Here is a 26,578-nt window from a genome sequence, read left to right on the forward strand (position 1 = left end):
GGTGCCAAGGGGATGACCACGGGGGTCGCCATTGCTCAACAGCACTATCCCCACGTGGGCTGATGTGGTACGGCCCAGGGGGGTCCCAAGGGGACGACCACGGCGGGAATCGCCCAGCAGAGCGTCCCCGCTCCCAGCACCCAAGCGGCAGCTGAGAAGCCCAGACCCTCAGGACACTGCGGAACAACTCCCGGGGGATGGGTCACGCGGGACGGCTAGGAGCCGCGGCGGACTTCAGACGCGTCACTTCCGGCGCGTGGCTTCCGGGCCAGTAGCGGCTTCTCTCCGCCTTCGGCCCCGCCCCGTCGCCCGCCGGGATCTGCGGGTTTTCTCCGGGTCCGCCCACCCAGCCCGACCCGCAGCCTTCGGCTCCTTGAGCCGGGGTCACCGGGATGAGGGCGGGTCGCTGTGTGGAGTAGGGGGCGACGAGGCCCTAGATGACCGCTCCGTCCGTTCCGGCGCGCCGGGTCCCCGCCCGGCTGCGGGGCCGGGCCCACGTCCCTGAGGCTGCGGGACCCGCTCGGCATCTACCCGGGGGCTCCTTGGTGGGTGAAGGGCTGAATAAAGTTCGCGGGGCGGGTCACCTCCGGGGGTCGCCCTTTGAGTCCGTGCCGACCCCCCGCTTCCCCTGGCAACTCGGCCAACCCCGGACATTGGCATGCGCGCCTGGGCGTCTGAGGCCGCCCGGGGGTGGGAGGGAACCGTCCCTAGAGCTTTCACGCCGGCTCCGCTCCTGCAGCGTCCACCACGTGGGCCCCAGCCACGCCTTACAGGCGTCCAGGTGGACCTTAGGCCTCCGAGGCCGGCGCCACGTTCCCGCTCCAAATCTGCCCGCGGCGGGCGGGGCACAGATGGGGCGGGAGCTGGGAGTCCTCGGGGCCCGCAGCGCCTGGATACCTGGGGGTACTGTCAGAGGCGGAGGTGGGGACACAGGGTCGGGGCCCTTGTGTTTTAACACCCACCCCCCCACCGATGCGCCCCGAGGTGGGCACGGCCCTGAAGCAGCAGGTGCAGCCGCTCCTGAAAGAACCGGGTGGTGCTGTGTCCACTTCAGGCACAGTCGCCGGCAGCAAATTCATTGCAGTTGGTGTCTTCGCAGGATTAAAAAAAAACTGGAAATTATATAATGACTGACGTCCTGCCAGGCGCCGGTCCTAGCGAACGGTTATTTTGTAAATTGGGTTGGGAAACTCCCAGTCAGGCCCAGAGCTAAGACTTCATTGTAGTTCTCAGCCTACTTTCTGTACGGGGTTTATAGGGCTTGCAGTGCCGCCCCCTCCTCCCTCAGCGCTCACGCTCTGAAGCCTTGAAAAACCTTGCTCACCCGCCGCTGCTGTTTAAAAAAACAAAACAAAACAAAACTATTTAGAAGCAGACTTTGTTTAATGGCTTAAAGTTCTTTGTTTTTCAGTAGAGTGCAATGTTCTTTACCCAAAATCCTTTAACTTGCAAGTAACATTTTAAAGCAGAATGAAATAATACTAAACTGCCTGAAAAGGAACATTAAGAGAGGGAACAGGAAAAGTTTTTACATTAAAGAAATTATTTTTGTCTTAAAATTGAAGTATAGTTGATTTACAGTGTTCGTTGCTGGTGTATGGTAAAGTGATTCAGTTGTACATACATAACATTCTTTGTCATTCTTTTCCATTCCATCATAGGTTATAATAAGATACTGGCTATGGTTCCCTGTTTTATATATAGTAGGTCTTGTTAAAAAATCAATTTTCAATGCAAATAAATTAGAAATTGGAGAGAATGCAAAAAAAAAAACCTGAAGGATCTGAGATTCTGCCTCTGAGAGTTGACCACAGTTGTTACCTTGGCCTATGTTCTTCTGAACCGTTGGTACTTTTTAAACCTGAACATAATGTACAGAGAGCCTGTAACTCTGACTCTGCTCTCATTTTCTCTATGACAAATATATTTTTGTCACAACTGGTAGGGCTACAGCATCCCATTATGTGACAGAGTTGGTTACAGTTTTTTTAATCTGCCACTTAGCCAGTGTCAGCTTCTCAGTCTTAAAAACAAAGCTTTTGAACATCTTTGTATGTACAAGCCTGGGCCTTTCTTGGATTATTTCTTTAGGATAAAGCCCTAGAGGTGGAATTTCTGAATTAAGAGTATGAAATTTGTAGACTTTCACTGTATTTTATCTAAACTGCCCTGTTGATAATGTGAACCGACCTAGATTTCCTCACCAGGTGTTTGAGAGCATCCTGAGTTGCTTGTTGTAGAACAGAAGACTCTTGACCTCTGACTATGGGCCTCAGAATTCAGGGTTCTGCAAAACTGGATGGGAAAGTTGACAACTTCCTGTCAGTAACTTCCACCCCGAGCTTCCCTTCAGTGGTTAATGTGCCCCAGTGGTCCTGGCCGCCCACGTTTCAGAACCAGGCAGCCTCCCCAGGGTCTAGAGCCCCTGTTGCAGGGTTGGTGGAGGCTGGGAGGGTCTCAGTGCCTGCATGTGATGAAAGCATCATGTGTGTGCTTTTTGCAACGTGATGCTGGTTTCCTTTCAGTGCCCCGTCTGGACCTTGTCCTGCGGAGGCTTTGGACAGGAGCACAGTGGAGTCAACCCTCACCTCATAGGCTGCTGGCTCTGAGCTGAGCGGAAGAGGCTACATTACAGTTCTTGTCATTTGTGCTATAAGCCCAGAGGGCAGTAATTCAGACCTGTGTCACCAGGGGCCTGGAGGTGGGGGACCCCACAAGCCCTGCGCTCAGCCTGGTCCACCCCATCTCCAGGCCGCCCTGGGTGAGGTCAGTTTTCATCGTTACCAGGTTGGGCTGCTGATCTTTGGCTTTTCACAGGATAAAAACTGCCTCTCGTGAAGGTGCCTTGAGTCACAGAGACTGAGAAAGAAGACGGCGGTCAGAGCCAGGGAGGGCAGCTGGGGTCCCAGTGGGCCTGGCTGAGCTGGACCTGCTGGGTTCTAGGTCGCTGCCCCCGGCCTCCATGCGCAATGCCAGCACAGCCACTGAGGGGCTTCACTGCACCTGGGAGCAGGCCTTCTGCACAGGACTGCCGCTCTGGCCAGTGACCAGCGGTAAGTGCTATGTGCCCGCCTGCTATCTGACCAAGAGGACCTGGCTGACCATCACCTGTGGGTGCCACCAGGCGTTTCTCACTCCTCGCGGTGGATAGTTGCCACTCCTGGTGGTGGTGACCAGCAGTCTCTCCCTGGGCACTCCTGCTGGACATCTCTGGGGGACCCTCAAGGATGGAGGTTCTGGTTTGTAGGATGTGCAGGTATGTCCCTCTCAGCGTGGTGCCCAGTCCACTCCCAGTTCTGGTACCAGCCCCTCACTGTAGCTGTGTTCAGGCCTCTGGATCCGCACCTCACAGCAGCTCTGGGTGTTGTCAGACCTGATGGCTTTTGGCAGTAGGGGTGGCTGGTGTGTCTATCTCCCTGACCATGGATGAGGTCAGCACCTTTGGTCAGCGACCTCCAAGGTAACACCTGTGACCCTGCCTCCTGGTGTTCTCACCTTCTATAGCCCCCTTCCTTGAGGGTGGGCTTTTCATGAGCGCTGTCCAGCAAATGCTAAGGGGCCAAGGTTCCAAGAAGACTTGGCCTCCGTGGGCGCTGGCTCTCAGCCACCAGCCCTGATACACGCAGCCCTGCGGAGGGTCTTCCCCTCACAGCTGCTGGAGCTGCATGTGTGGGCTTGGAGGTGAGACCCCAGCCCCTTCCGCCATCATGCTGGTCGACCGCCTGGACCACAGAATCTGTGGGGTCACGAGTGCGCTGTCGCTCTGAGCCTCCAGCTGGGTATGTGTTGTCCAGAGGTGCAGAGCTGACGGCTCCTCTCGTGTTCATTGGGCGTGTGGACATCGTCTCCCTCCTGGCGTGTTACCCACGTTTCCTGTTGATTGTAGGTATCCATCCTTTCTCCCTGTCGTGTTGTCATGACCCCTCCAGGTGTCACTTGTCATTTAGCATGTTTAGTGTGCTGATGTTACATCATGATGCACTGTGAAAGCACGGGAGCTCTTCCTTTAGCAACCTCATCTGATTTGTTATATTTGTGGGTCATGCTTTGGGGGATGGGTTTAAGATGCTCTTTTCTGGGCATTCCCTGTGGTCCAGTGTGGGATTTGGCATTTTCACTGCCGGGCCTGCATTCAGTCCCTGGTGAGGGAACTAAGGTGCCACAGGCTGTGCAGCACAGCCCAAAAAAACGGTACTCTTTTCTTACCCCAGGATCAGGAAGATACTCCGTACGATTTCTTCTAAGTGTGAGGTTTCACACAGTTGCATTCCACAGCCCAGCTGCCCAGGTTCAACCCTGGTCAGAAGCTGTGCCTCACACGGTGACAGCATGCCTCCCCAGGATTGTTGGGAAGAGCCATGGAGTCATCATGTGTGCCCTGCTGGGTCAGACCCTGCCTGGTTCCTGGGAAGTGCCCTGTGGATGTTGTGAATTGTTAGCACATGTCTGGAGCTCTGAGGCTGGGATCCAGTCTGTCTTTACTGGCATGGATGACAGTCGTCCTGGTGTCAGGGAGCCGAGGCCACCTTCTCCCGGAAGCTGCAGCCCGCTCTGTCTTGGGTTTGGGTTCTGCCAGTGCACAGACCCTGGGCTCCGCATCCCAGCTTGTTTACGTGTCTCTGCACCAGTGCAGCACGTGGCCTGATGCAAGTGTCCAGGGGGCAGCCCCCCTTCTTCAGGGGAGTCTCCTTCCCTTTTCCCCTTTGCGCCTCCATCATGCTCTTTGTAGTTGCCCAGTAAGACTGAACATCCTGTCACTGCTGAACTGTCACCAGCTTCCAGCCTCTGCTGGTGGGTCTCGCCCAGGGCTGCAGCCAAGGGCCTGGTGGCACATCTAGTCACGTCAGTCATGTCACCCTGTACCTGAAGGAACAGCTTTCCTCATTTGTTGATCCTGGTGGTCATCTGTGTGCTGGCCCTTTGCTGTTATTTACTTTCTCTCAATCCGCCTGGATTTCGCTGGCGGGCACCCCTCATGCTGGCCTCGTGCCATCCAGGAGCCCACCCTCCTCCCGGCCCAGCTGTGGCCCCAGCCCTGAACTCAGTCGTCTCTGCGAGGAGGCTGATTTGGTTCAGCAGAGCAGAGGTTTGGAAACCAGCTCTGCCCCTGCTGCGGAGGCATCCCTGTTCCAGGCCTCCGTGTGGGCAGAGTCGCACGTGGACGTGGAAGCAGGCACACTGTGGCCCCCTCCTTCTGCACAGCCCACTCCCTTGTCTGCCCCTCCTTAAGTGCTCCCACCAGACTTGCCCAGGTCTCGTCTGGAGCCTGCGCTTGACCTCAGCACCCATGCACAGGCTCACCAGTCACTTCCTCCCCTTCGCTCCTCAGTGGGCTGAAGTTGTTCCTCTGAGTTGTGCTTGGTTTAGGTATTTCTGTCTGTATTGCGCATTAGAGATTTTGTTTCTAGAAGTGTTATTGATGTGGGCATTTTGTTTTTTAAGCACGTGGAGCGTGGACCTGGTTCCCAAGGGCATAAGTGTTTTGAAAGTGCTGGCGTTGGCGGGATCCAGGGCATGGTTGCTGTGAGGATCTGCACTCTGGCCTGGAGCTCGGTCCTCTGCCGTCCAGCCTCCTCTGCTCGGCTTTCTTTCAAGACCCTCACGCTCTCACCGTCAGAGTTGTGCTCATGGCAGGGAAACTGCAGCGGCACCAGGTTCAGTGTGGTGGATCAGGATGCATGGTGTCTGTCTCATCCCTGGGGATTCCACTTTGGTGGCTCCATGGTGGGGCAACCGCTCGTTTCTCTGGGGAGTAAAGTTGTGATGGGCTCTGGTTGCTGGTTAACGCCCTGCCAGGAGATAGTTGAGGCCACCATGGGGTCGTGGACGTTTCTTCTCTAGCTTTTCCATTTTTTCATCCCACTGATTTGTTCCTGACAGTTTCTTGTCTGTCCGCAGGACTGCGTCCTGCCTTCTGTCCCTCCTTGAATTTGCATCTGTCTCTCCTTGAGTTTCCGGGAGGTAACTCCTCCCCTACCGTCAGGGTGATTGCTGATCTTTGATCTTCACCCAGGAAGGTCCTCAGACTGAGTTGGAATCAGTTCTCCAGGGCACCCGACCCCTCCCTCTGGTGCTGGGCCCCGATTGGGCCGCTTTAGCGCCTACAGACTGTGTTCAGAGGCAGGATCCTGGTCAGTGTGGTCCCTGCTGTCTGCTGCCTGACCCCTCGTGCTCCTTGTGTGCTGCTGGGGGTGCTTGGAGCGCCCACGTCCAGGCCTGCCTGAATCGAGCTCCTAGGAGCCTGGTGCCCTGGGTGAGGTTTCTGTCTCTCCTGCCCTGGTCTTTGTTGCCAGGGGACCCTCTTCTGGTAACTTTTAGAGCAGCACCTCCCACTTTTCGATGGGCACTTGGCCCCCTCCATGTCCTCCTTGGCTTAGGTGCCAGGGCACTGAAGGGTGACCAGAAGTCCAGGGCTGCCCATGGAGGTGCAGCTCCCGCATGGTATTGTCTGGAGGGAATGGGGCACAGGCCAGGAAGAGGAGGGAGGACGGGGTGTTAGTGGAGATCTGACCCCGGCAGTGCCAGAGGGGTCGAAGGGCTTGTGCGTCTTGTGGGGAAGTGGAGCCCACAGGAGGGCCGGGTGCATCCGTCCTGGTCTGGTGTGCGTCAGGACAGCTGTGGTGTCCCCAGGGTCAGTGTGCATGTAGAGGCTTGGGTACCCTGCGAGCCCAAGCATTGCTGAGCTTGTGGAATGACTGAGGACACTGTGTGGACACTGGGAGCCAGGGGCAGCTTAGCCAGGAGCCCTGGCCTGGGTGAGAGTCGGAGGTCACGAGTCCACCTGGACTCAGAGGTCCAGAGTCCATCGGAGGTCATGAGTCCATCACAAGCCTGAGCAGAACTGGGCCTGGGGCGGTAAGGGTAGAGGAGCCAGCCCTTTTGGTGGGTGGCACAGCAAGCTGAATACCTGATGCCTCTTCTACATACACCTAGCAGTTAGGTGGAAACATGATGGGTATCCCCCAAACGCCAGCATCTGAGGGACCAGGACGTTGCTGGCCAGCTTGGCTGCTTGGGGGCGGGGGGATGGGCAGGGGGCTGGGACTTCCTGTTTGGTGTCACAGCAGCCAGGCCTCCTGTGCTGGTGGTCGTCACTGGGACACTGTTTATAGCCCAAACTGGGAATTTCCTCGAAGTCCAGTGATTAGGACTCTGCTCTCATTGCTGGGGCTCGAGTTTAATCCCTGGTTGGGGAACTAATATCCCATAAGTTGTGTGGCACAGTGGGGAAAAAAGCCAAAACTTGAAGAACCCACCCACCAGCACACATGAGAGGCTGGGTCTGACTGTGTGTGGTCTTAGGGCTGAGGGAGGCCTCTCTGGAGAAACCAAGAGGTGTGAGTCTGTGGAGGAAACAGTGTGTTTTCCTGGCCGCAAGACAGAGGCAGCCCCCTGCCCGTCTGCAGGCTGGCCCTCAGGTTCAAGAGGAGTCTCCTCCTCCCAGCGTCTGTGCTCAGAAACTGCCCCCTCAGGCTGGAGGCAGCTGACCACTGAAGGATGGGGACTGTACTGTCAGGTCCTGGGTGATGAACTGTTGGACCGTGAAAGATGGTACAAAGGAGGAATGGAAGGTCAAGGGAACAGGCCGGTTTGGTCAGCCCTCCCACCAAGGACAGCTCAAAACTCTGGATGAAACATCAAGGGGTGGGGGAGGGTACTGTGCGCTGGAGAGCCAGCTGGGTGGGAGGGAGCTCAGGGCAGCCCCTTGTGGTCCTGGTGGGTGGAGAGAGATGCAGAGCACTGGAGACAGCTTCTGAGGTGGGGGCAGGGGGCGGTGAAGACACAGGCCTCGCCGAGCTGAGGGAAAGGCCAAGGGAGGAGGGCAGCTGGAGGAGGCCAGATCACCAGGTGCTTTAGAAAAGTTTGGGTGGGACTTCCTGGAGGGTCAGGTGTGTGGGGAGGGAAGGGAGGCTAGGCTGGTGTAGGCTGTGGTCTCAGTGGGGCGCCTGCTCTTGCTCCTTTGGGGCTCCTGGATGCGTGGCCGACTGTGGTCCTGAGTTTGTGCTTTAAGTTACTGTAAGGGGGTGATTGAACCTGGCAGGACCTTGGCCGCTCACAACAACCTCGTCCCGTCCTTTCCGTCAGCTCCAGCCCACGCCCTGCCCGGTGTCACCATGGCTGCCACTTCTGTCCCTGGGTCCCTGACCCGAGCCCTCTGCCACCCCTGAGATGTCGGCATCTGCGAAGCCCCCAGCCCTGGGGGAGCTGGACCCGGGCCCTGGCGAGAAGCCTGGGGGACGGCCGCTCCTGGCCTGGGCCCCCGTGTTCAGCCACCGGAGTGAGAAGATCGCGTTGGGCCAGAGCGATGGCAGCCCCGAGGAGCAGGTGCTCACAGTCACCGTCACAGAGACTACCGTCATCGAGGCAGACCTGGGCGTGTGGGGCGCCCGCGCCCTGACCTACCTCACGCTCTGGTTCTTCTTTAGCTTCTGCACCCTGTTTCTCAACAAGTACATCCTGTCCCTGCTGGAAGGGGAACCCAGCATGCTAGGTACCCGCCTTGGCTGGTGGGGACGGAGCCCCGGGGAACCCCTCTGTTCACTAGGTACCTGCCCGGGCTGGGGGGGGACGGAGCCCTGGGGAACCCCTCTGCTCACAGGTCTTGTCTCCTCCTCCAGGGGCTGTGCAGATGCTCTCAACCACGCTTATTGGCTGTGTTAAAATATTCGTTCCCTGCTGTTTGTATCAGCACAAAACTCGGCTTTCTTACCCACCCAATTTCATCATGACCATGCTGTTCGTGGGCCTGATGAGGTAAGCCCGCTGACATTTCAGGTTGGGTGTCTGAATTATTTGTTTTTGTGAAACCTCTTCCCCCAGCTGGCTGGCTATTAGCATCAGGTGATCCTGGGAGTGGGGAGCAGGGTGGGGCAGACCCTCCAGGCTGACTCCTGAGGGAGGGAATGCACTGATTTGTGAGGCTTTTGATTGTCTTAGGTTTGCAACAGTGGTGTTGGGTCTAGTCAGCCTGAAAAATGTGGCGGTGTCCTTTGCTGAGACCGTGAAGAGCTCAGCTCCCATCTTCACTGTGATCCTGTCGCGGACGGTCCTGGGGGAGCACACTGGTGAGCAGCCCCCCACGCCCGGCCTCATCGTGCCTCTGTGTCCCTCCAAGGCTCAGCAGATGGGACTCAATCACAGATCTCTAAGCTGGGCCGGGGCAGGCACTGTCCAGCTGCACACACGTCCCTGACTCTCCTGCCAGCCTGTAGGGGGTGGGGTCCTGTGATGAGCAGACTCATCACATGACTTATGTTTGCCCTGGGGGCAGGAGTGCTGCTCAGAGAGGGAGCTGAGTTGGCTTCAATTAGGAAATGACCAGAAGGTAAAACCAGGCAGCACCCGGCACCCTGGGGAGGAGGTGGTAGGGAGAAGGCACAGCTGGGCACCTCGCAGATCGGGCCCCTGGAGCCAGGCCAGCGTGCAGGTGATGGTAAAGCAGAGTCGGATCAAAGTGTGACCGCAGTTGCTGCAATCCCACACAGCAGGAAACAGCCTGACCGCACTGGTGCCTTCACCCACAGGGGCTTCCAGGGCCTTAGGGACGCCAGGCCACAGCGAAGGCACTGTCTGGCTGGAACAGTTAGGAAATCTTGATAAAATGCAATTTGTTGGGGAGAATGACTGAGGTACCCAGACTTGTGGGGCCAAGGTGTGGAGTTCCCAGAGGGGTGACCCCCGAAGGCACCCCAGCAGAGCCGCCTCATGGGTCCTGGCAACGGGCACAGCCCCAGCAGAGCCCTGAGCCCACCACCGCCCACCGCGCAGGCGTCTGCCTCCTTGGTGGCCTCCCAGCCACAGTCCCACGTGTGGTCCACGCCCAGCAGACAGCTCCTTCCGTGGTGACACTCAAGGCCTCACAGGCCCATGGATTTGCTGTGTGGACAGCACTGTCCTGGGCGGGGTAGTGGTCACAGTCTCAGGAGGTTACCAGATTGTCTGAGGGCTGCACTTCTGCTCTGTTTTGCTAAGCGTGAAAGGCTTGTCCCTTCGTCTGCTTTGAATTTCAAGATAAATGAAATGCCATGTCTGAAATCCAAGTAGAGGCATGGGAGGTGGGGGGACTGGAGGCCCTGTGCCCACTGACAAAGTTTTCTGTTGTCCCGAAAGGACTTTCTACCTTGTTGTCAAGACTGTTGGTTATGAAGGCAGGAGGGCTGGACGCCCTGAGGTGTGGGGCCTCCTTCCTCCCCTAGCCTTCCCTGGAGACCACCCTTCACCCTTTGTTTCACAAGTGAGAGCTTGGCGACTGTGGGGTGGGGTGCAAAAATTGGGGCTTGGAGCTGGCAACTCTGGTGTGGAGCCCTCTGCGCCACGTGCCTGGCCGGGGTAGGTGACACAGGCATGTGCTATTTTTTCCCTCCAGTGAGAAGTAAGCGAGCAGAACACCCCTGGGGGGCAGCTGGGTCCACTGGGGGGCACTGCAGCCCAGCCATGTGCTCTCCCTCTGCAGGGCTACTGGTCAACCTTTCCCTCATCCCGGTCATGGGTGGCCTGGCACTGTGCACAGCCACCGAGATGAGCTTCAACTTCCTGGGGTTCTCAGCTGCCTTGTCCACCAACATCATGGACTGGTGAGTCTGCAGGGTGGGAGCTGGGCACGTGAGGCCCACTGCTGGAGTGCAGGCACCAGGCCCGATGGCTGACAGCTGCACGCAGCCTGCTCTTGCGCGTCGCCGTCTCTGAGGGGAGAAGGGAGGCGGCAGCGGCACTTATGTCTAAGCTTGTGTCATTGCTGGTACTTCCAGAGAGACCAGAGGGTCTCCGAGTGGTGCATGAGTAAAGCGAGAAACCACCTTTCATTCCATCTGACACTTGCTGTGTTTCCTTCAGCCTCTTCTCTGCCTCTCTAGTTCCCAGAAACATAGCCCAGCTCAGTCCCAGTTTGCATCTCACCTGTAACTCCAGCACAGGATGGTCTCAGAAGCCTTCTCACTCACCGGCAGATGCTTCAGACCTCCTGGCCGCTGTCCTGCAGGGACTGTCCTTGCACGAGTCCCGCCAGGTTTCCCGCTGGCCTGCAGTGTCAGCCCTAGAGGAGGCGGGCCTGTGAGTGTCTTCCCCCAGCCTCACTTTGGTTCAAGTCCCCTTGGCCAGAGCTGGGGGCAGTGTTGGTGGTCTGGAAGCGGACACTGTCCTGTCTCCTCTCAGCCACCACTGGCCTTCCCAGCCAGGAGTTCTATCCCTGTTTCCCTGGGTCTTCCTGTGCTCATACTGTCTGTCCTGTGGCTGCGGCTGATTTGTGGGAGCTCTGGGTGCCAAGAGGGGCTCTGTGCAGAGCTGGGTAACCCCAGGCATGCCCTCCACCTCTGAGACCTCAGCTTACCCACCTCTGAAAGGGGCAGCTCGGCCTGGCTCATGGATGCCCCACGTGTACCTGTTTCCAGAGGACAAGGCACTTCGAATGAGGTGGTCTCTGAGCTCACATAATCTCTTCTCTTCTTTCTTCTAGTTTGCAGAATGTTTTCTCCAAAAAACTCCTCAGTGGGGACAAATACAGATTCTCGTAAGTGTCACTGCCCCACAGAGACCAGAGCGCGCTGGACCCCAGCCCCAACCCTCGCAGAGAGCCCTGGACCCCAGCCCCAACACTCCCAGACCACCCTGGACCCCAGCCCCAACCCTCCCAGAGCTCCCTGTGCCCTAGCCCTGACCCTTCCATTTCCCTGGTGCCTTTAAAAGAACCTTGTTGAAACTGGGGAGAAAAACCTACCTGTTTCCAGTTGCCCTTGGGCAGGGATGCTGTCACTGTCCTGTAGCAGGGGAGAAGAGGGTAGCAAGGCTGGGGGTAGGGTAGGTAGGCCGGGGTGAGGCTGGAGGGGTTGGGAGGCTCAGACGCCTGCCCTGTCCTGCAGGGCTGCAGAGCTGCAGTTCTACACTAGCACAGCGGCCGTGGCTATGCTCGTCCCAGCCTGGATCTTCTTCATGGTGAGTCCCACCATCACAGTCACCTTCAAGGGGGTGAGCCTGGCACTGTGTGGCTGCCACGCGCTTGAGGGGGCCTGACCGATGCAAACCCAAGCAGGTCCTGTGCCTGTGAGGGCTGGGCTGCAGCCCCAGTTCTGGAAACTTTGGCAGAAGGGTGTTAGGCACACTCTTGTGTTGTTGCCTTTTGGCCACACCTCATGGCTTGCAGGATCTTCGTTCCCCAACCCTGGGCACAGCAGTGGAAGAGCTGAGTCCCAACCACCAGGCCAACTGGTGGCCACTCCAACTGGTGGCCAACTGCAGGGAACTCCTGCAGTTGTTTCTTATTTCTTCTCTTACTTAAAAACATTGTGACCACCATAGAATAAGTCACAGGACAGAAACATGTAAAACAGAGGGTCTCTCCCCAGCCGCTCACACGCCCCCTCCTAGTGGAGCTGCTCCCTCTGTGTGTTTGTATGGCCACAAAGCTGCATACGTGTGTCGTGAGTCCCATAGGAGCGCAGGTGTGCGTCTGCGTGGACCTGTCTTCTCAACACGGTGGCGCTGGGCTGTCCAGTCCAAGCTCTGCCCTGACCCACCAGACGCAGTGGTCTGGCCCTGCCTCTGCCCTGTACACGCAGCACATGACAGGGAGTTCCGTGTGTCATGTCTTTCGTGGGTGAGGATGTTTCTCTGGGTTGTGTCCTTGGATTGGAATGGTTGAGAAAAAGAACATGCGTATCTAAACTTACTCTGGTATGATAAATACCTATTAAATTTACTGTTCTGGCCGTTTTCTAGTGTACGTCAGGTACGTTGTTCACATCGTTGTGTGACCATCACCCCAGTTTTTTCATCGTCTCAAACTGAAGCTCTGACCCATTAAATGCTAACTCCTCACACCACCCCACCCCACCGGGTGGAGGGGGCAAGACTTACCCTACCCCCCAGAGTTCCAGCTGGGCCTGAGAGTTAAACTGACTTAGATCAACAGGAGGCAAGCACATAGGTTCATTTAATATGAGCTTCATGTGATGCCAGAGCAAATGAAGCCCCAAACAAGTGGCAGAACCTCAGTGCTTCCACGTCAGGGTGAATGAGAAGGTGATTGTGGGCAAATGACTGAGACACTGGGGCGGCTGAAGGGGGACGAGAGGGATGATGACAAGGCCCCTGAATCCCCTCTCCTCCTGGTTGCAGGGAAGGGGCAGCTCCCATGTGGGGTTTGTCTCCTGCTTCTGGGAAGGAAAAGAGAGGTCAGAGCACCCTTCTGGCACCTGCTGTTTTCTCAGTGCTTTGAGCTCAAAAATAATCCTTATGCCGAAGAGACAAACGTTGGGGGAGGGGTTCTGAATTTGGTTACCCTCTCCCCCACCCCCAGTTCCCACCCTCCTACCTTGTGTCTCTGTGACTCTGACTCCTCCAGGGACCTCACAGAAGTGGAATCACATCAGATTTGTCCTCTTGCATCTAGTTCATTTCACTCAACTTCATGTCATAAGGTCCGTCCACGGTGGAGCAGGTGTCAGGACCTCTTCCCTGTTTAAGGCTGAATAGACAGACGTATGGCTGGACCACATTTTGTTTACCCATCTTCCAATGGTGGACATTTGGGTTGCTTCCACTTTTAGGCTGTTATGAGTAATGTTGTTCTGAATGTGAGTGTGTAAGTACTTTTTCAAGACCCTGCTATCTGTTCTTCAGGGTACAGACCACAAGGGGAGTCCTGGCTCACATGGGCAGTTGTGTGTGTAATTTTTTGAAGGTTGACTAGTCTGTTTTCCCACGGCAGTCGCACCATTGTGCATTCCTACCTCCAGTACTCAGGGTCCAACTTCCCTGTCCTCGCCAGTGCTTGTTGTTTTCTGGTTTTTGTTTTTTGATGGCAGCCATCCCAATGAGTGGGAGCAGGTACCTCACTGTAGTTTTTTTTCCCGAGGCTTTTTATTTGTTTGTTTTGGCTGCACTGGGTCTTCATTGCTATTCTTGGGCATCTCACTGTGGTGGCTTCTCTGGTTGCGGAGCACAGGCCCTGGAGTGCTGGCTCATCTGTGGCACACGGGCATGGTCGCGACATCGCATGCGGGATCTTCGTTCCCTGGCTGGGACGGAGCCCGCGTCCCATGCGTTGTAAATTCTAAACCACTGGACCACCAGGGAAGCCCCCTTGGTGTAGTTTTGATTTGTTCTTCCCTGATGGTCAGTGATGTTGGGCATCTTGTCACGTGCTTAGAGGCTGTGTGTGTTTCGTGTGTAAAGTTTTGATCATTGCCGTCCACGTGCTGCCCCAGAGTCCTCTGCAGTGTCATTCCCTTTACCCAGACCCCGGGGCACAGATGCCACCAGAGTTCCCCCAGGGGCCACACAGCAGCCATCCCTCTGGCTCTGGTGCAGGACCTGCCGGTGATCGGGAGGAGTGGGAGGAGCTTCCGCTACAGCCAGGACGTGGTGCTGCTGCTGCTGGCAGATGGCGTGCTGTTCCACCTGCAGAGCGTCACGGCCTACGCCCTCATGGGGAGGATCTCCCCTGTGACCTTCAGGTAAGGACAGGAGATGAGGTGCATCTGGGTCACGTGTAGAGGGGAACGCTTGCCACTTGATGTTTTTATCAGAGGGCTCTGTGATTGTGGGTCACAGTGTAGTGATTGCTGTGCCCAGTGGTCATAATTACTTGGCCATTCTGTATTGGTGCCATTTGAAACATGAATAGGAAAGCCTGTGAAATAGATTTTTAGGGGGATTCCCCACTGGGAATCTGTGCACAGAAGAGAGTTCCTTTCAGTGTTGTGAGGTACTTCTCCCCAGAACAGCACTGTCCAGGGAATCTCCTGGGATGATAGAGGGTGGGAGCCCCTGGCCATGTGTGGATCCTGAGCACCTAGAACTGGCAGAGTGCTGAGGAGTCGAAGTCTGTTTTTCTGACTTTAATCAGCTCGCACTCAGCAGCCCCACTGACTCCCTGCTGGGAACTCAGCACCAAGCTCGGGTTTCATGAGCTTCTTCCCTAACTGGACAGCCTTAGTGCTGATTTGACACCAGAGGGGTTTTGGTAACAGAAAGGAAGGATCCCAGGTCACCAGCAAGCCTGAAAACCCACCCAGTGATTGTCCTTGGATTTGGCTGTCATATTGTTGTGGAAACTTTTTAGCAGCCCTTTGTCCTTTAACTTCAGAACAGTCACGGGAGAGCAGGATTGTCCGCAGATCTGAGGGCCTCAGGGGCCTCGAGCTGCTCTCAGACCTGGCAGCCTCTTCCCACATCCTGGGAGAGGGGCCTGCAGGGCTGTCAGGGCCGCCTGGGTGCCACGTCCCCTGACTCAAGTGGTCAGTATGTTTTATGAGTCTGTTTCCTGTATGACAACAGGAATTATTTCCAAATATCCCTGAAACTTTGCTTTTCAGGGGTTGTTAGTGACGGTCCATATAAAGACAGGAAACTGGTTCTTTTTAAGGGAAATAGCTTATGGCAGAAAAATACAAAAGTTAACTTTAAATTATCCATAATGGCAGCCCAGGAGACAAACCCTTGTGGTCATTGCATCCTCACGAGGTCCCAGCAGTGAGCAAGCAGCATGGTGTCATTTCCAGACAGCTTTCCTAAGGGAGCACTTCCCACTCTGTGGAGAGTAGGCCGCAGTGTTGGGGGTGAAAGCTGTAATGCCTACAGTTCACTTAGAAATATTTCCATCAAAGAAAGGACAAAGTAAGGCACAAGACTGAGCCTGAAGATGCCACCCAGCTCTGTTGTCCCTCTTCTCTGTGATCTCTGTTCTAGTAGGTAGGACCCCAACACAAAGGGGGGTTAGCGGAGGTGCCTATGGCCCCCGCTGACCTCCCTGCTCTCCTGCAGCGTCGCCAGCACTGTAAAGCATGCCCTGTCCATCTGGCTCAGCGTCATCATTTTCGGTAACAAAGTCACCAGCCTGTCAGCTGTGGGTACCGTGCTGGTCACAGCTGGCGTCCTGCTCTACAATAAGGCCAAGCAACAGCAGCGCGAGGCCATGCAGAGCCTGGCCTCGGCCACCACCCAGCCCCCGGATGGCAGCTCTGAGCTGCTGCTCCCCCAGGACCCCCGGCCACACCACTGAATCCCAAAGCCATGGGGGCACCACACCACCCCCTCTTCGCTGACGGGGGAACCCCTTTGCCTCTCTCTCCCTGTGGACAGCGGGTGTGGGACCACCTGGCTCTACAGGTCACAGTCATTGTGGGAGGCAAGGTGGGCAGCCTTTTCCGCTTTTTTCTGGGGCTGTCAGTCAGAACTGGTAGGAACTTGAATTGGGTTGGAGAACACAGCTGCCACTGAGCCATGGCTGAGCCCCCTGACAACCTCCTCCTGGCAGCCTCTGCGCACCCCAGCATCTGGGCCAGGCCCCAACTCCTCTGTGAGTGATGACCACTTGGGAAGCTGGAGCTGTGTCCAGGTTCCAGCGGGCACCCCCTCACTTGGAGCCAGTGTGGGGTACCGGCTCCTTCATGCCAGCCATCAGCAGCTGCTAGAGTCCACCCTGCTCCTTGGCCATTGGGGATCTGCTGGGCTTGGCCAAGCTGAGGCCCCCAGGGCCAGGGCGTGGAGGCCACTGCAGTGGGCATAGTGGCATGGGACAGATGGGGTGAGAACCTGGGGTTCCCTGCTCCTGAGGACAGGATGTCTATCTCCTCTACCCAAGGCAGAGCTGTCGCATCAGTACCACTTAGGGAAGGTGGGCTGCCCCTCCCCACATCTGCTATGCTGAGCCTCCCACCTCCAGAGTGTCCTGTCCCTTGTGGGCAGCCAGGTTGCGCCCCCCCACCTCAACACCCAGACCCAGATGTGGTTTCCGGCCTGAAAGCTACAGGTAGATGACCACAAGGCAAGGCGGGGCTGTGTCCCTTCTGTTCCCATACTCGTAGGTTATAGGCAGGCTCTTCTAAAGGGGCTCCAGGAGCCCGTTTCCACCCAGCCAGTCTCGAGCCTCCTGGTCTCACTGACAAGGGTGTTATGATTTCCCCCTCGTGAATGATGAACAGGACGAATGTGGAGTGTTTACACTTTTGTCATGCTGCATTTTAAATGACAGTGTAAGTTTTAAAAGGAAACACAGGTACAGATGGCTTCTGGAATGCATGGACTGTGCTGGGTAAACCAGAGTCAGACCCACGGCCCAGCCCGGCCCTCCTGCCCCAGGGCAGACAGCCAGCCAGCCAGGTGTTTAAGGCTCCACCTCTCTCTTTACTCCTCGCCCCACATCCTGTTGGAACTTCTGGTCAGGGTGGAGCCCCCCTCCCACCTACCAGACTGGAGCTCTGGGATTTGTCAGGCACAGCCCAACTCAGGGGCCGCGGGCTGGCCACCTGCCCGTCTCTAGCCGGCCTGTGGGATGGAGCGACCCGAGGGCACAAGTGGCCCACGAGTCTCGGGAACAGTCCCTGCTGTCCAGGCCCTGGCGCCTTAATTGCTTCTCTGGTTTTCTGGTTGGCTTCTCAACTGGAAAATATAAACCAGCCCTTCCTGGAGAGCAAGTCTCTTAGAAACAAAGAGCAATAAGTGCATCTCATTAAGTTCTGCCGACTTTGAAAGTCTGTCGTGATGAGGGATTAAAAATGGGGCCTTTTAACTACAAACAACCTTTTATGAAGCTGACCTCCTTGCTCAGAGGTCAGCAGGTCACACGCAGCTTCCCTGTACAGGGTAGCAGGTGTCTTTCCCAGGTTTCCCCCCTTTCCTCTTTTTCAGCTTACCCTTAAACAAAGCTAAAGAGGATGCTGGGGCAGTGGCTGGGGCAGCGCATTGCTCTGTGAGGACCAGAGGGAAAGCACCACTTCTGGGGGGCTCTTGCCTCTGCCCTCAGACTGGGGCCACAACACCTGCAGCTGCCGGCGAGACATGAAGAAGGGGAGCATGTGTGTCGCCAGCTGCAGACTGTCATCTGAGAGTGAGCAGGTGCCAGCTGCTTGTGTCTGAGTGTTGTTAGGGGCCTCTTTTGATTTTCCAGATTTGGGGACCAGAAAAGATTTTCCTAAATTATTAGTAAATGAGGCAGTTTCTAGCAAAGCTGCTTTTGGGGCATCCCCTCATCCCCAGCAGGGAGTCCGGGGCCTGGCACCCACAGGACACATGCTGTGGCTGTATTCCGTCCATTGACTGCCCAAAGTCGTCCACATGGTGGGCGTTTCTGGGAGGAGAGTCAAACCCCACAGCCTGCGTGGGCGTTTGCTTAATAACTGTACAGACATGTTTTTTAATTAACTTTGTCTAGTAGTTTTCTAGTATGTTCCTTTCACTGCACCGTCGCAGGCCAGCTTGTACCAGCGCCAACACTAGGTCCATTTCCTCTGGGTCCATGGTCGTTGTCCGTGTCTTTGTAATCAAACTCATGAACCAGGCTTCCAGCTCTGGTCATCTGCTTGCTTACGTCAATACTTAGAGATCTCTGGCTTTCAAGGAAATTTCCACTGTTGAGTGGCATTGAAAGGCTTTTTAAAAAAAAAAAATTCTGATAGTCATAACTTCCTGCATATTAGCATTAAAATCATCTGCCTTGGAAAGCTGAGAATACTCTTGCATAATCCAAAATGTGTCTTTAATTTGTAAGTTACACAATAAAAATGTGCTGCATGAAGAGTAAGCCACGTGGAACCGCGCTAGCCGCAGGCCCTTGAAATGCTTGCCCCAAACCGAGGGACTTTGCCTCCCGTGTGGCACTGACTGTCCTGTGGATGGTCATATATAGACAGGTCAGCAGAGACCACAAAAAATGCAACACGACTTTCTACATCTGTCCAGGGGATGTGCTTCCTGAGGCCTGGAAGTATTTTCACTATTTACCTAGGTTGGAAAAATTAAACAAGGATGCTATTACAGGTAGAGACCCTCTTCTGTTTGCCTGTGACCAATGTTGTAGTAAGGGCTCTGTTCTTTTCCAGAATATGTTCTTGCCCTGGTTGGGACCTTTTCATTTTCCTAGCTTATAATAAGAACGCTCCTGCTTCCCTGATGAGTCGGCCTGTTTCTCTCTCCTGAAGAGCAAAGAGCAGCCAGGTGGTTGTGCTGACCATCACTTGGCTTGCTCACCCTGATGCTCTGGCTATAAAACCTTCCAGTTTTCTCTCTCTGTAGTATTTCCTCCTCTTCTCTGGAGGGCTTGGATGCTGCCATTGCATCCTTGCCTAGATGTCCAGACTGACTTGGAAACTGTTCTAATTGGCAAAGTCTTTTTTTCTTGCTTTTAACTTGAGGGAAACTGGCATTCAGTTGATGTGCTATTTCTAGACTGTAGATGTGTGAGTTGAGTCTGAACCCACCCAGGGAGTATTGTGAACCCACCATTGCAGAGGGTCACAGTGAGGGTGACTTTCCCATACTGAAAAACTTGAAAATTATATGAATAAATTGTCTATATCAGAACCAAATTATACTTGCTTTACACCAAAAAAAAAAAAACAACTGTGGAGAACTAAAAGTACATTACTCAAAATTTTAGTGTTTATTTCACCTATTCCAGTATTTATGCAATTAGATCAATTTTTCCTAGAAAAATGGTGGTTACATAATCTAGTGAGTCACTGTGTATTCTGCTATGGTAATACATCAATGCTGTATAATTAATCCTGTGGATGCCTACTGGTTACTCTGTCCAAATTAAGCTACCATGGTAGCAACTATCTAGGACTCTTGTTCTGCAAAAGTAAAATAAATGTTCAGTGTGTACTTTGCTTTCTCCTTTGTGTAAGACTCAAGTGTTTGGGCTACTGAAATGAACATGGGTGGGTTCTTACTGCCTTCATCTGTTTTTTGAAGGTTTTTCCTGTTACCAAAAACTAAGGAAGCAAAACAAGAGCTTGGGCATAGAAAAAACATTTCTTTCCAGGAAGAGAAAGAATTTCACTTCCACACACCCTCTTTGGGCCCTAATTTCTTGTCAGATTTTTCTACATTTTCCACTTCTGGCCAGGTAGTAAACTGGAGGTGACGTTAAGTGGTAAAGAATTCGCTTCCCAAAGTAGGAGATTCAAGAGAGGAAGGTTCAATCACTGGGTTGGGAAGATCCCCAGAAGGAGGAAATGGCAACTCACTCCAGTATTCTTGCCTGGAAAACTCCATGAACAGAGGAGCCCGGTGAGCTACAGTCCATGGGGTCGCACAGAGTCGGACACGACTGAGTGCACACACTGCAAGTGAATGATACTTGTTTACCGTTCTCTTCCTGAGAGTCACGATGTCGCATTACCATTTTTCTGTGACCACAAAAGTTCGAAGAATAATTTGCTTGAACTTCAGCAGGTTTGAGGCCGAACCTCAGGATTCAATGTGTTTAAAAACCTTCGCAGGCGAGCCTGAGTAAGCACTAACAGTCATCCCTGGTCTTCGCACAGCTGAAAATCCTGCGGTAACCGCTCTTCCCGCCCCGCTCCGTAAGCAAGATTCGTCTCCTTTTAGGAAGATTCAGGGTCTTGCCCCGGGGTCACGGGAGCGGGGAGAGAAGACACAGTCACGACCACCCAACCAGGCTGGTCCAGACACCTGCCGGCTCCGAGCCTCCGCCCCTAGAGTTGTCACCAGCCTGCGCCAAGGCCGGAAGTGACGCGCAGCGCGCTCCCGGCACTCTTCAGGGCGGGAGTCGGCGGCGGGGACGCGTCTTAGCTAGTCATCAGCCCGGCGCCGACGCAGGAAGTGACGACATTACTGTCGCGCGCCGGGCGCTGTTTTTTCTCAGGCTCCGGGACCGGCGGCGGCGGCGGCGGCGCAGGGGTAAGTGGAGGCGGGGCGGGCCGGGCAGGGGCCACGGCGCGACCAGCTCACTCGATCTCTCCGGTCCCGGCGGGCCTCGGGCGCGTGGACCGGGCTGGGCTACACTCCTCGCCTCCCCGGCCCATCTCGCTCTGCGCGGAACTCGGAGTCGCGGAGGCGGCGGGCCCAGGCGTTCCCCGAGCTAACTCCAGCCCGGCCGAACCCCGGGTTAGCACGACTGAAACTCCAAAACCGGGCCCCGCTGCCTGGTTTGCGAGCGCGCCCTTCGAGTCCTTCACTCCAGACCTCCCCTAATCTTGTGATGGGGCTGCCGCCGTCAAATGGGCCAGTGGCCCACGCGGCCCAGGTGGTCTTTCAAATAAATTCTCCTGACGGCGAGAACAGTTCTCGGTGAGTGCCAGGTACCTAACTACGAGCTTTACCTGGGAGATCTCACTTAATCTTCTGTGATACCGTCACACAGGTGGTTTTCTTACCGTTTACAGAATGAGGTGAAGTAACTTTCCCTAGACCGTACAGGAATGACAGAAAAGAGGTTGGAATACAAGCAGTCGCTTTCCGCGACCCATCACTCTTTTTTTGAAACCTTTCCCCCCGCCCCTTATTTTCCATTGTTAAAAATCAGAGTATAGTTGATTTACAATGTTGTAAATGTTAATATTTCTACTGTACAGCAAAGTGATTATGTATATATATATATATACACACACGCACACACACACGCATGTTTTTAATATTCTTTTCCATTATGATTTATCACAAGAAATTGAAAATAGTTCCCTGTGTTGTACAGTTGGATTTGGCTGTTTATCCATCGTATATATACTAGTTTGCATCTGCTCATCCCAAAGTCCCACTCCATCTCATTTCCATCCTTCCCCCTTGGTAATCCCCAGTCTTTTGTATATGTCTGTGAATCTGATTCTGTTTCATAGATAAATTCACTTGTGTCATATGTTCGAGTCCACATACAAATGATATCATAAAGTATTTGTCTTTCTGACTTCACTTAGTATGATAATCTCTAGGTCATCTATGTTGCTGCAAATGGCATTTCATATCTTTTTTTATGGCTAAGTGGTATTCCTGTGTGTGTGTGGCATGTATAGGTATATATACCACATCTTTATCCGGTCATCTGTCAGTACACATTTAGATTGTTTCCATGTCTTGGCTGTTGTGAATAGTGCTGCTATGAACATAGAAGGCACATGTATAACTTTCTTAATTATAGTTTTGTCTGGATATATGTTCAGGAGTGGGATTGCTGGGTCATAGGGTAGCTCTGTTTTTAGTTTTCTGAGGAGCTTCCATACTGTTCTCCATAGTGGCTGCAGAAATTTACATTCCCACCAACAGTGTAGGAGGGTTCCCTTTTCTCCACACCCTCTTCAGCATTTATTTGTTGTCGTTCAATCACTCAGTCATGTCTAACTCTTTGCGACCCTATGGACAGACATGCCAGACTTCCGTGTCCTTCACGATCTCCCGGAGCTTGCTGAAACTTATGTCCATTGAGTTGGTGATGCCATCCAACCATCTCATCCCCTGTCATCCCCTTCTCCTCCTACCTTCAATCTTGCCTAGCATCAGTCTTTTCCAATGAGTCGACTCTTTGCCATTAACAATTTTCAAAATAAATGAACCAATAATGATGGCCATCCTGACCAGTGTGAGGTGATACCTCATTATATTTTTGATTTACATTTCTCTGATAATTAATGATGTTGAGCATCTCTGCATGTGCGTATTGGTCATTTGTATTTCTTCTTTGGAGAAATGTCTATTCAAGTCTTCAGTCCATTTTTCGATTGAGTTTTCTGGTTTTTGTTATTGAGTTGTGTGAGGTGTGTGTATATTTTGGAAATTAAACCCTTGTCAGTCACATTGTTTGCAGATATTTTCTCCCAGCCCATAGGTTGTCTTTTTGTTTTGTTCATCATTTCTCTGCTGTGTAAAAGCTTGTAAGTTTGATTAGGTCCCATTTGTTTAGTTGTTGCCTAGGAGACTTACTAAGGAAACATTAGTACGATTTGTGTCAGATATTGTTTTGCCTATGACGTCTTCCAGGAGTTTTAGAGTGTCATGTTTAAGTTTTATGTTTAAGTCTTTAAGCCATTTTGAGTTTATTCTTGTGTATGGTATGAGGATGTGTTTGAATTTCATTGATTTATATTCAGCTGTCTAACTTTCCCAGCACCACTTGCTGAAGAGATTTTTTTATCCATGATATATTCTTGCCTCCTTTGTCGAAGATTAATTGACCATAGGTGTGTGGGTTTATTTCTGGCATAGCTCATCCCTCTTAACAAAGATTTCTACTGAAGCGCTCAAAAGTGGTGAGGCAGAAGTGTCCAGGAACAGCGTAGCATCAAACCATAGCTTGCTGTGTCCTGAAGCAGTTTGAATTCTTGTCTTTTTGCAGTGTTTTAACTCAAATGGGTGATGAAAAGGACTCTTGGAAAGTGAAAACTTTAGATGAAATTCTTCAGGAAAAGAAACGACGGAAGGAACAAGAGGAGAAAGCAGAGATAAAACGCTTAAAAAATGTAAGCTATGTTTTTTAAGTAAGTGTTTTTATTTTAAAGGAGATTTAATTTCTTTGCCCTCATTTTTCCATTAGAACAACGCTTCTTCGGTGAAGTTCTTTTGTACTTCCAAATGTCTCAGGTGAGCCCAAAATCTATTCTAAAAATTAACAAAAACATTCAGATGCTCAGTTTACTTTGAAGACAGATTGATAACTTACTAAAAAGCTGCATATAGATGACCACAGCTACATGGAAAACAAAGTATTTTGAACCTAAAATCATTAGTGCAGTTGAACTAATTTTTCTCATTTCATCATTATACTCATGATACCATTTCCAAGTATTTTTTACTATAGTAGGAAGTTGCCTTGAAATTAATGTTTTACACCTTTCTTGGTTTACCTAATAACATAGGAAAAGTTTAGTAATTTAATGAGGAGCATTGAAAGAAATACCTCTTCTTTAAGATTAGCAACAGACTTTTCTTACATATTTATGAGATGTTGCAAATTATTTGGTGTATGAAGTATTCTTTAAGGCTCAGTTTTGTCTCATATAAACAACTAACATACTTGGCATAGAGTCTAATGTCCCTTTACATCTATGCTGGTTTTAATTTCTCAGGTTCTGGTTTACAGAGTTATTTGTAATTCTGATGTCATGGGATTTGAATGAAAGTTTTTTAGATTTTATCACATTGGTCATATGAAAAAGTGTGTATGAAAGTTGGTTTTGGGATGTTGGCAAGGTTTGCATCTTATTAAAAATAGGCTTATCTGTAAGGAAAAGTACTCTCTCCTTGCTTCTTAGTCTGATGACCGGGATTCCAAGCGGGATTCCCTTGAGGAGGGGGAGCTGAGGGACCACCGCATGGAGATAACAATAAGGAACTCGCCGTACAGAAGAGAGGACTCCATGGAAGACAGGTGAGCAGGGTGCAGCCCCGAGGAGCTTGCAGGCTGCAGGTGCGCTCACATCTGGCTGTGTGTGACCCTTATGGCCCTTCTCAGTGTGATTTTGTAAGTTGGAGGTCACCACCTCCATGGAAATGAGCCTTGTGTGGTGTCAGGTAACAGCTCCCCACTCTGCTTAGGAGAAGTGTGAGTGTGTGCTCCTTTCTTTGTGATTGCTCTTCAGTGAAGTCAGCACAACTCACATAGTACATTTAAGGAATTGGGTGTTTGTGATGATTTCTATACATACTGTCTAAAATTATCTACAAATAAACCAGAGTTGCTGCTGAAAGATACTTGAGCGAGGCCTAGGAGAAACAGAAACAGAAGCAGTCCTGCCAAAGCTGCACCTCTGACATTTCTTCCTATGCTGTGGCTTCTCCTCGCTTTTTTTCCCTTCGTGTCCATCATCAAACAGTCAAAAACACTATAACGAGAAATTAAGGCTAAAAGGTATAGACTGTGCATTCTCCCAAGGTTTTGGTTTTATACTCAGTTGGGAATATGAAATGACCTTTTGAGGTCATTAAGTTTGACTAAAATTGTGGGACCTTCTTTTTTAACAGCTTTTTTAAGTGAGAGACTGCACAGATTTAATGTATGCAGTTTGATAAGTTGTTATACACGATCAAGATAATTAACACTGCATGTCTGTCACACCCTAGAGTTTCCTCAGAGAGCATTTTTGTTCCGTATAACACACTGATTTCCACTGTATTTTCCATCTGAATCTGTGTTTAGTACACAGTTTGGGCTTAAGTTTCATAATCATTGTTATTAAAGTCAATAAGTCGTGTCTGGCTCTTTTGCGACCCCAGCGGACTATAACCCACCAGGCTCCTCTGTCCTTGGTATTTCTCAGGCAAGAATACTGGAGTGGGTTGTCATTTCCTTCTCCAGGGGATCTTTCCTACCCAGGGATAGAGCACATGTCTCCTGCATTGGCAGGCACATTCTTTACGGCTGAGCCACCAGGGAAGCCTGAGTGTCATAATGAGCACAGTCTTTGAGGTGATGGTTGAGGCTCTCCTTTATGTTCTGAACCCTTCCCTTCCCTGGGCTGGGGAGACTCCCTGATGCCCTGGTGCTCCCTACTTCCCTCTCAGGTGACATAATGCCATGGTGTCTCATTGCAGAGGAGAGGAAGATGATTCTTTGGCTATCAAACCACCCCAGCAGATGTCTCGGAAGGAAAAAGCACATCACAGGAAAGACGAAAAGAGAAAAGAGAAACGTAGGCATCGCAGTCACTCAGCAGAAGGGGGTACAAAGCATTTGTTTCATTTTGTGTTGTGTTCAGATACGGTCTCCTTCCTACTTCATGATCTGCTACGTTCTTCAGAGCTCAGCTGAGAGAGAAGAGAATAAAATTTTAGCTAAAAGTATAAATTTATTATAGATCATTCTGAATAGATACTTCATTTTCCTTTTGGTGTGTTTTCCCCTCACTGCATTGTTCTGGGGAAGCTGGTCTGTGTCTTAATTCAGCGTGGGAAGGCCGCTCTTCAGTGCTCAATTGCTTTTAAGAAACAGATGCTTGATAAAGTCCAAGTAGTGAGTTTGCTGTCACACCAATATCGAGAGCTTCTTAGGGATATTGGGAAACTGAACCTGGGCCTGATGTAAATCTTGTTAAACGCAGGTGGCTAATGTGGTTTATAATGTGATGCAGAAACTAAAAGGAGTTAAGCTTTGTCCTGTGTTCTTTACAAAGGATGACTTTTAAAATCATGAGACTAATGTAGCCTAATCACAGTTTATTTAATACAGAAAATTGAGAAAATAGAGACCACAGTTCTGTTCAGTGATAATCACGTTATTTTTGTTTTTTTTTTCTTAACTTCACGCTTACTGCCTAGCGTTTTATGTCTTCATCTTTTTTCTTTTTTTTTTTAAACAAAAGTCATGGTTGTTTCTCCAAGTCTTTTTTTTTTTTTTGGCTGCACTGGGTCTTCATTGCTACTCAGGCTTTCTCTAATTGCAGCAAGCAGGGGCTACTCTTTGTTGCAGTGCAGGTTTCTTATTGCAGGGGCTTCTCTTGTTGCAGAGCATAGGCTCTAGGACACACAGGCTTCAGTCTTTGAGGCACATGGGCTTAATTGCTCCGCAGCATGTGGGATCTTCCTGGACTGGGGATCAAACCCTTGTCCCCTGCATTGGTAGGTGGATCCTTAACCACTGCACCACCAGGGAAGTCACTGATTAGATATTTTTTCTTTTTTTCACTGGGTATTGTTGAGTTTTGGAGGTTAAGTCTCCTTTCACGACACATGCTGTTTGCCCATAGGGAAGCACGCCAGAGTGAAAGAGAAGGAGCGGGAGCATGAGCGCCGGAAGCGGCACCGGGAGGAGCAGGACAAGGCTCGGAGGGAGTGGGAGCGGCAGAAGCGGAGGGAGCTGGCCCGGGAGCACTCGCGCAGGGAGAGGTAGGTGCCCTGATGACAGCAGAGAGGG

At 52.3% G+C, this 26,578-nt stretch overlaps 1 protein-coding gene across 14 annotated transcripts in view; it reads left to right on the plus strand.

Annotated features, from left to right (window-relative positions):
- LOC133227928 (cyclin-dependent kinase 11B) overlaps positions 1 to 26,578 on the plus strand; it is a 40,513-nt gene that overhangs the window by 102 nt on the left and 13,833 nt on the right. Inside the window, exons 1-13 of one of the 14 annotated variants that reach the window (XM_061383025.1) lie at positions 447 to 545; positions 2,818 to 3,053; positions 8,086 to 8,491; positions 8,619 to 8,754; positions 8,938 to 9,065; positions 10,454 to 10,574; positions 11,453 to 11,506; positions 11,856 to 11,928; positions 14,305 to 14,450; positions 23,066 to 23,189; positions 23,982 to 24,097; positions 25,261 to 25,358; positions 26,412 to 26,550. In XM_061383025.1, the coding sequence (XP_061239009.1) occupies positions 8,170 to 8,491; positions 8,619 to 8,754; positions 8,938 to 9,065; positions 10,454 to 10,574; positions 11,453 to 11,506; positions 11,856 to 11,928; positions 14,305 to 14,450; positions 23,066 to 23,189; positions 23,982 to 24,097; positions 25,261 to 25,358; positions 26,412 to 26,550 (1,457 nt within the window). In that variant the 5' untranslated portion in view covers positions 447 to 545; positions 2,818 to 3,053; positions 8,086 to 8,169. Of the gene's footprint in view, positions 1 to 446; positions 546 to 2,817; positions 3,054 to 3,280; positions 6,254 to 8,085; positions 8,492 to 8,618; positions 8,755 to 8,937; positions 9,066 to 10,453; positions 10,575 to 11,452; positions 11,507 to 11,855; positions 11,929 to 14,304; positions 14,451 to 15,759; positions 19,610 to 20,530; positions 20,641 to 20,718; positions 21,031 to 23,065; positions 23,190 to 23,263; positions 23,311 to 23,981; positions 24,098 to 25,260; positions 25,389 to 26,411; positions 26,551 to 26,578 lie in introns of those variants that run through there. The other 13 variants (XM_061383019.1, XM_061383022.1, XM_061383024.1 and 10 more) reach the window with 13 other exon arrangements.

The sequence above is a fragment of the Bos javanicus genome, chromosome 16 (assembly GCF_032452875.1).
Source record: "Bos javanicus breed banteng chromosome 16, ARS-OSU_banteng_1.0, whole genome shotgun sequence".
NCBI classification, from domain to species: domain Eukaryota; kingdom Metazoa; phylum Chordata; class Mammalia; order Artiodactyla; family Bovidae; genus Bos; species Bos javanicus.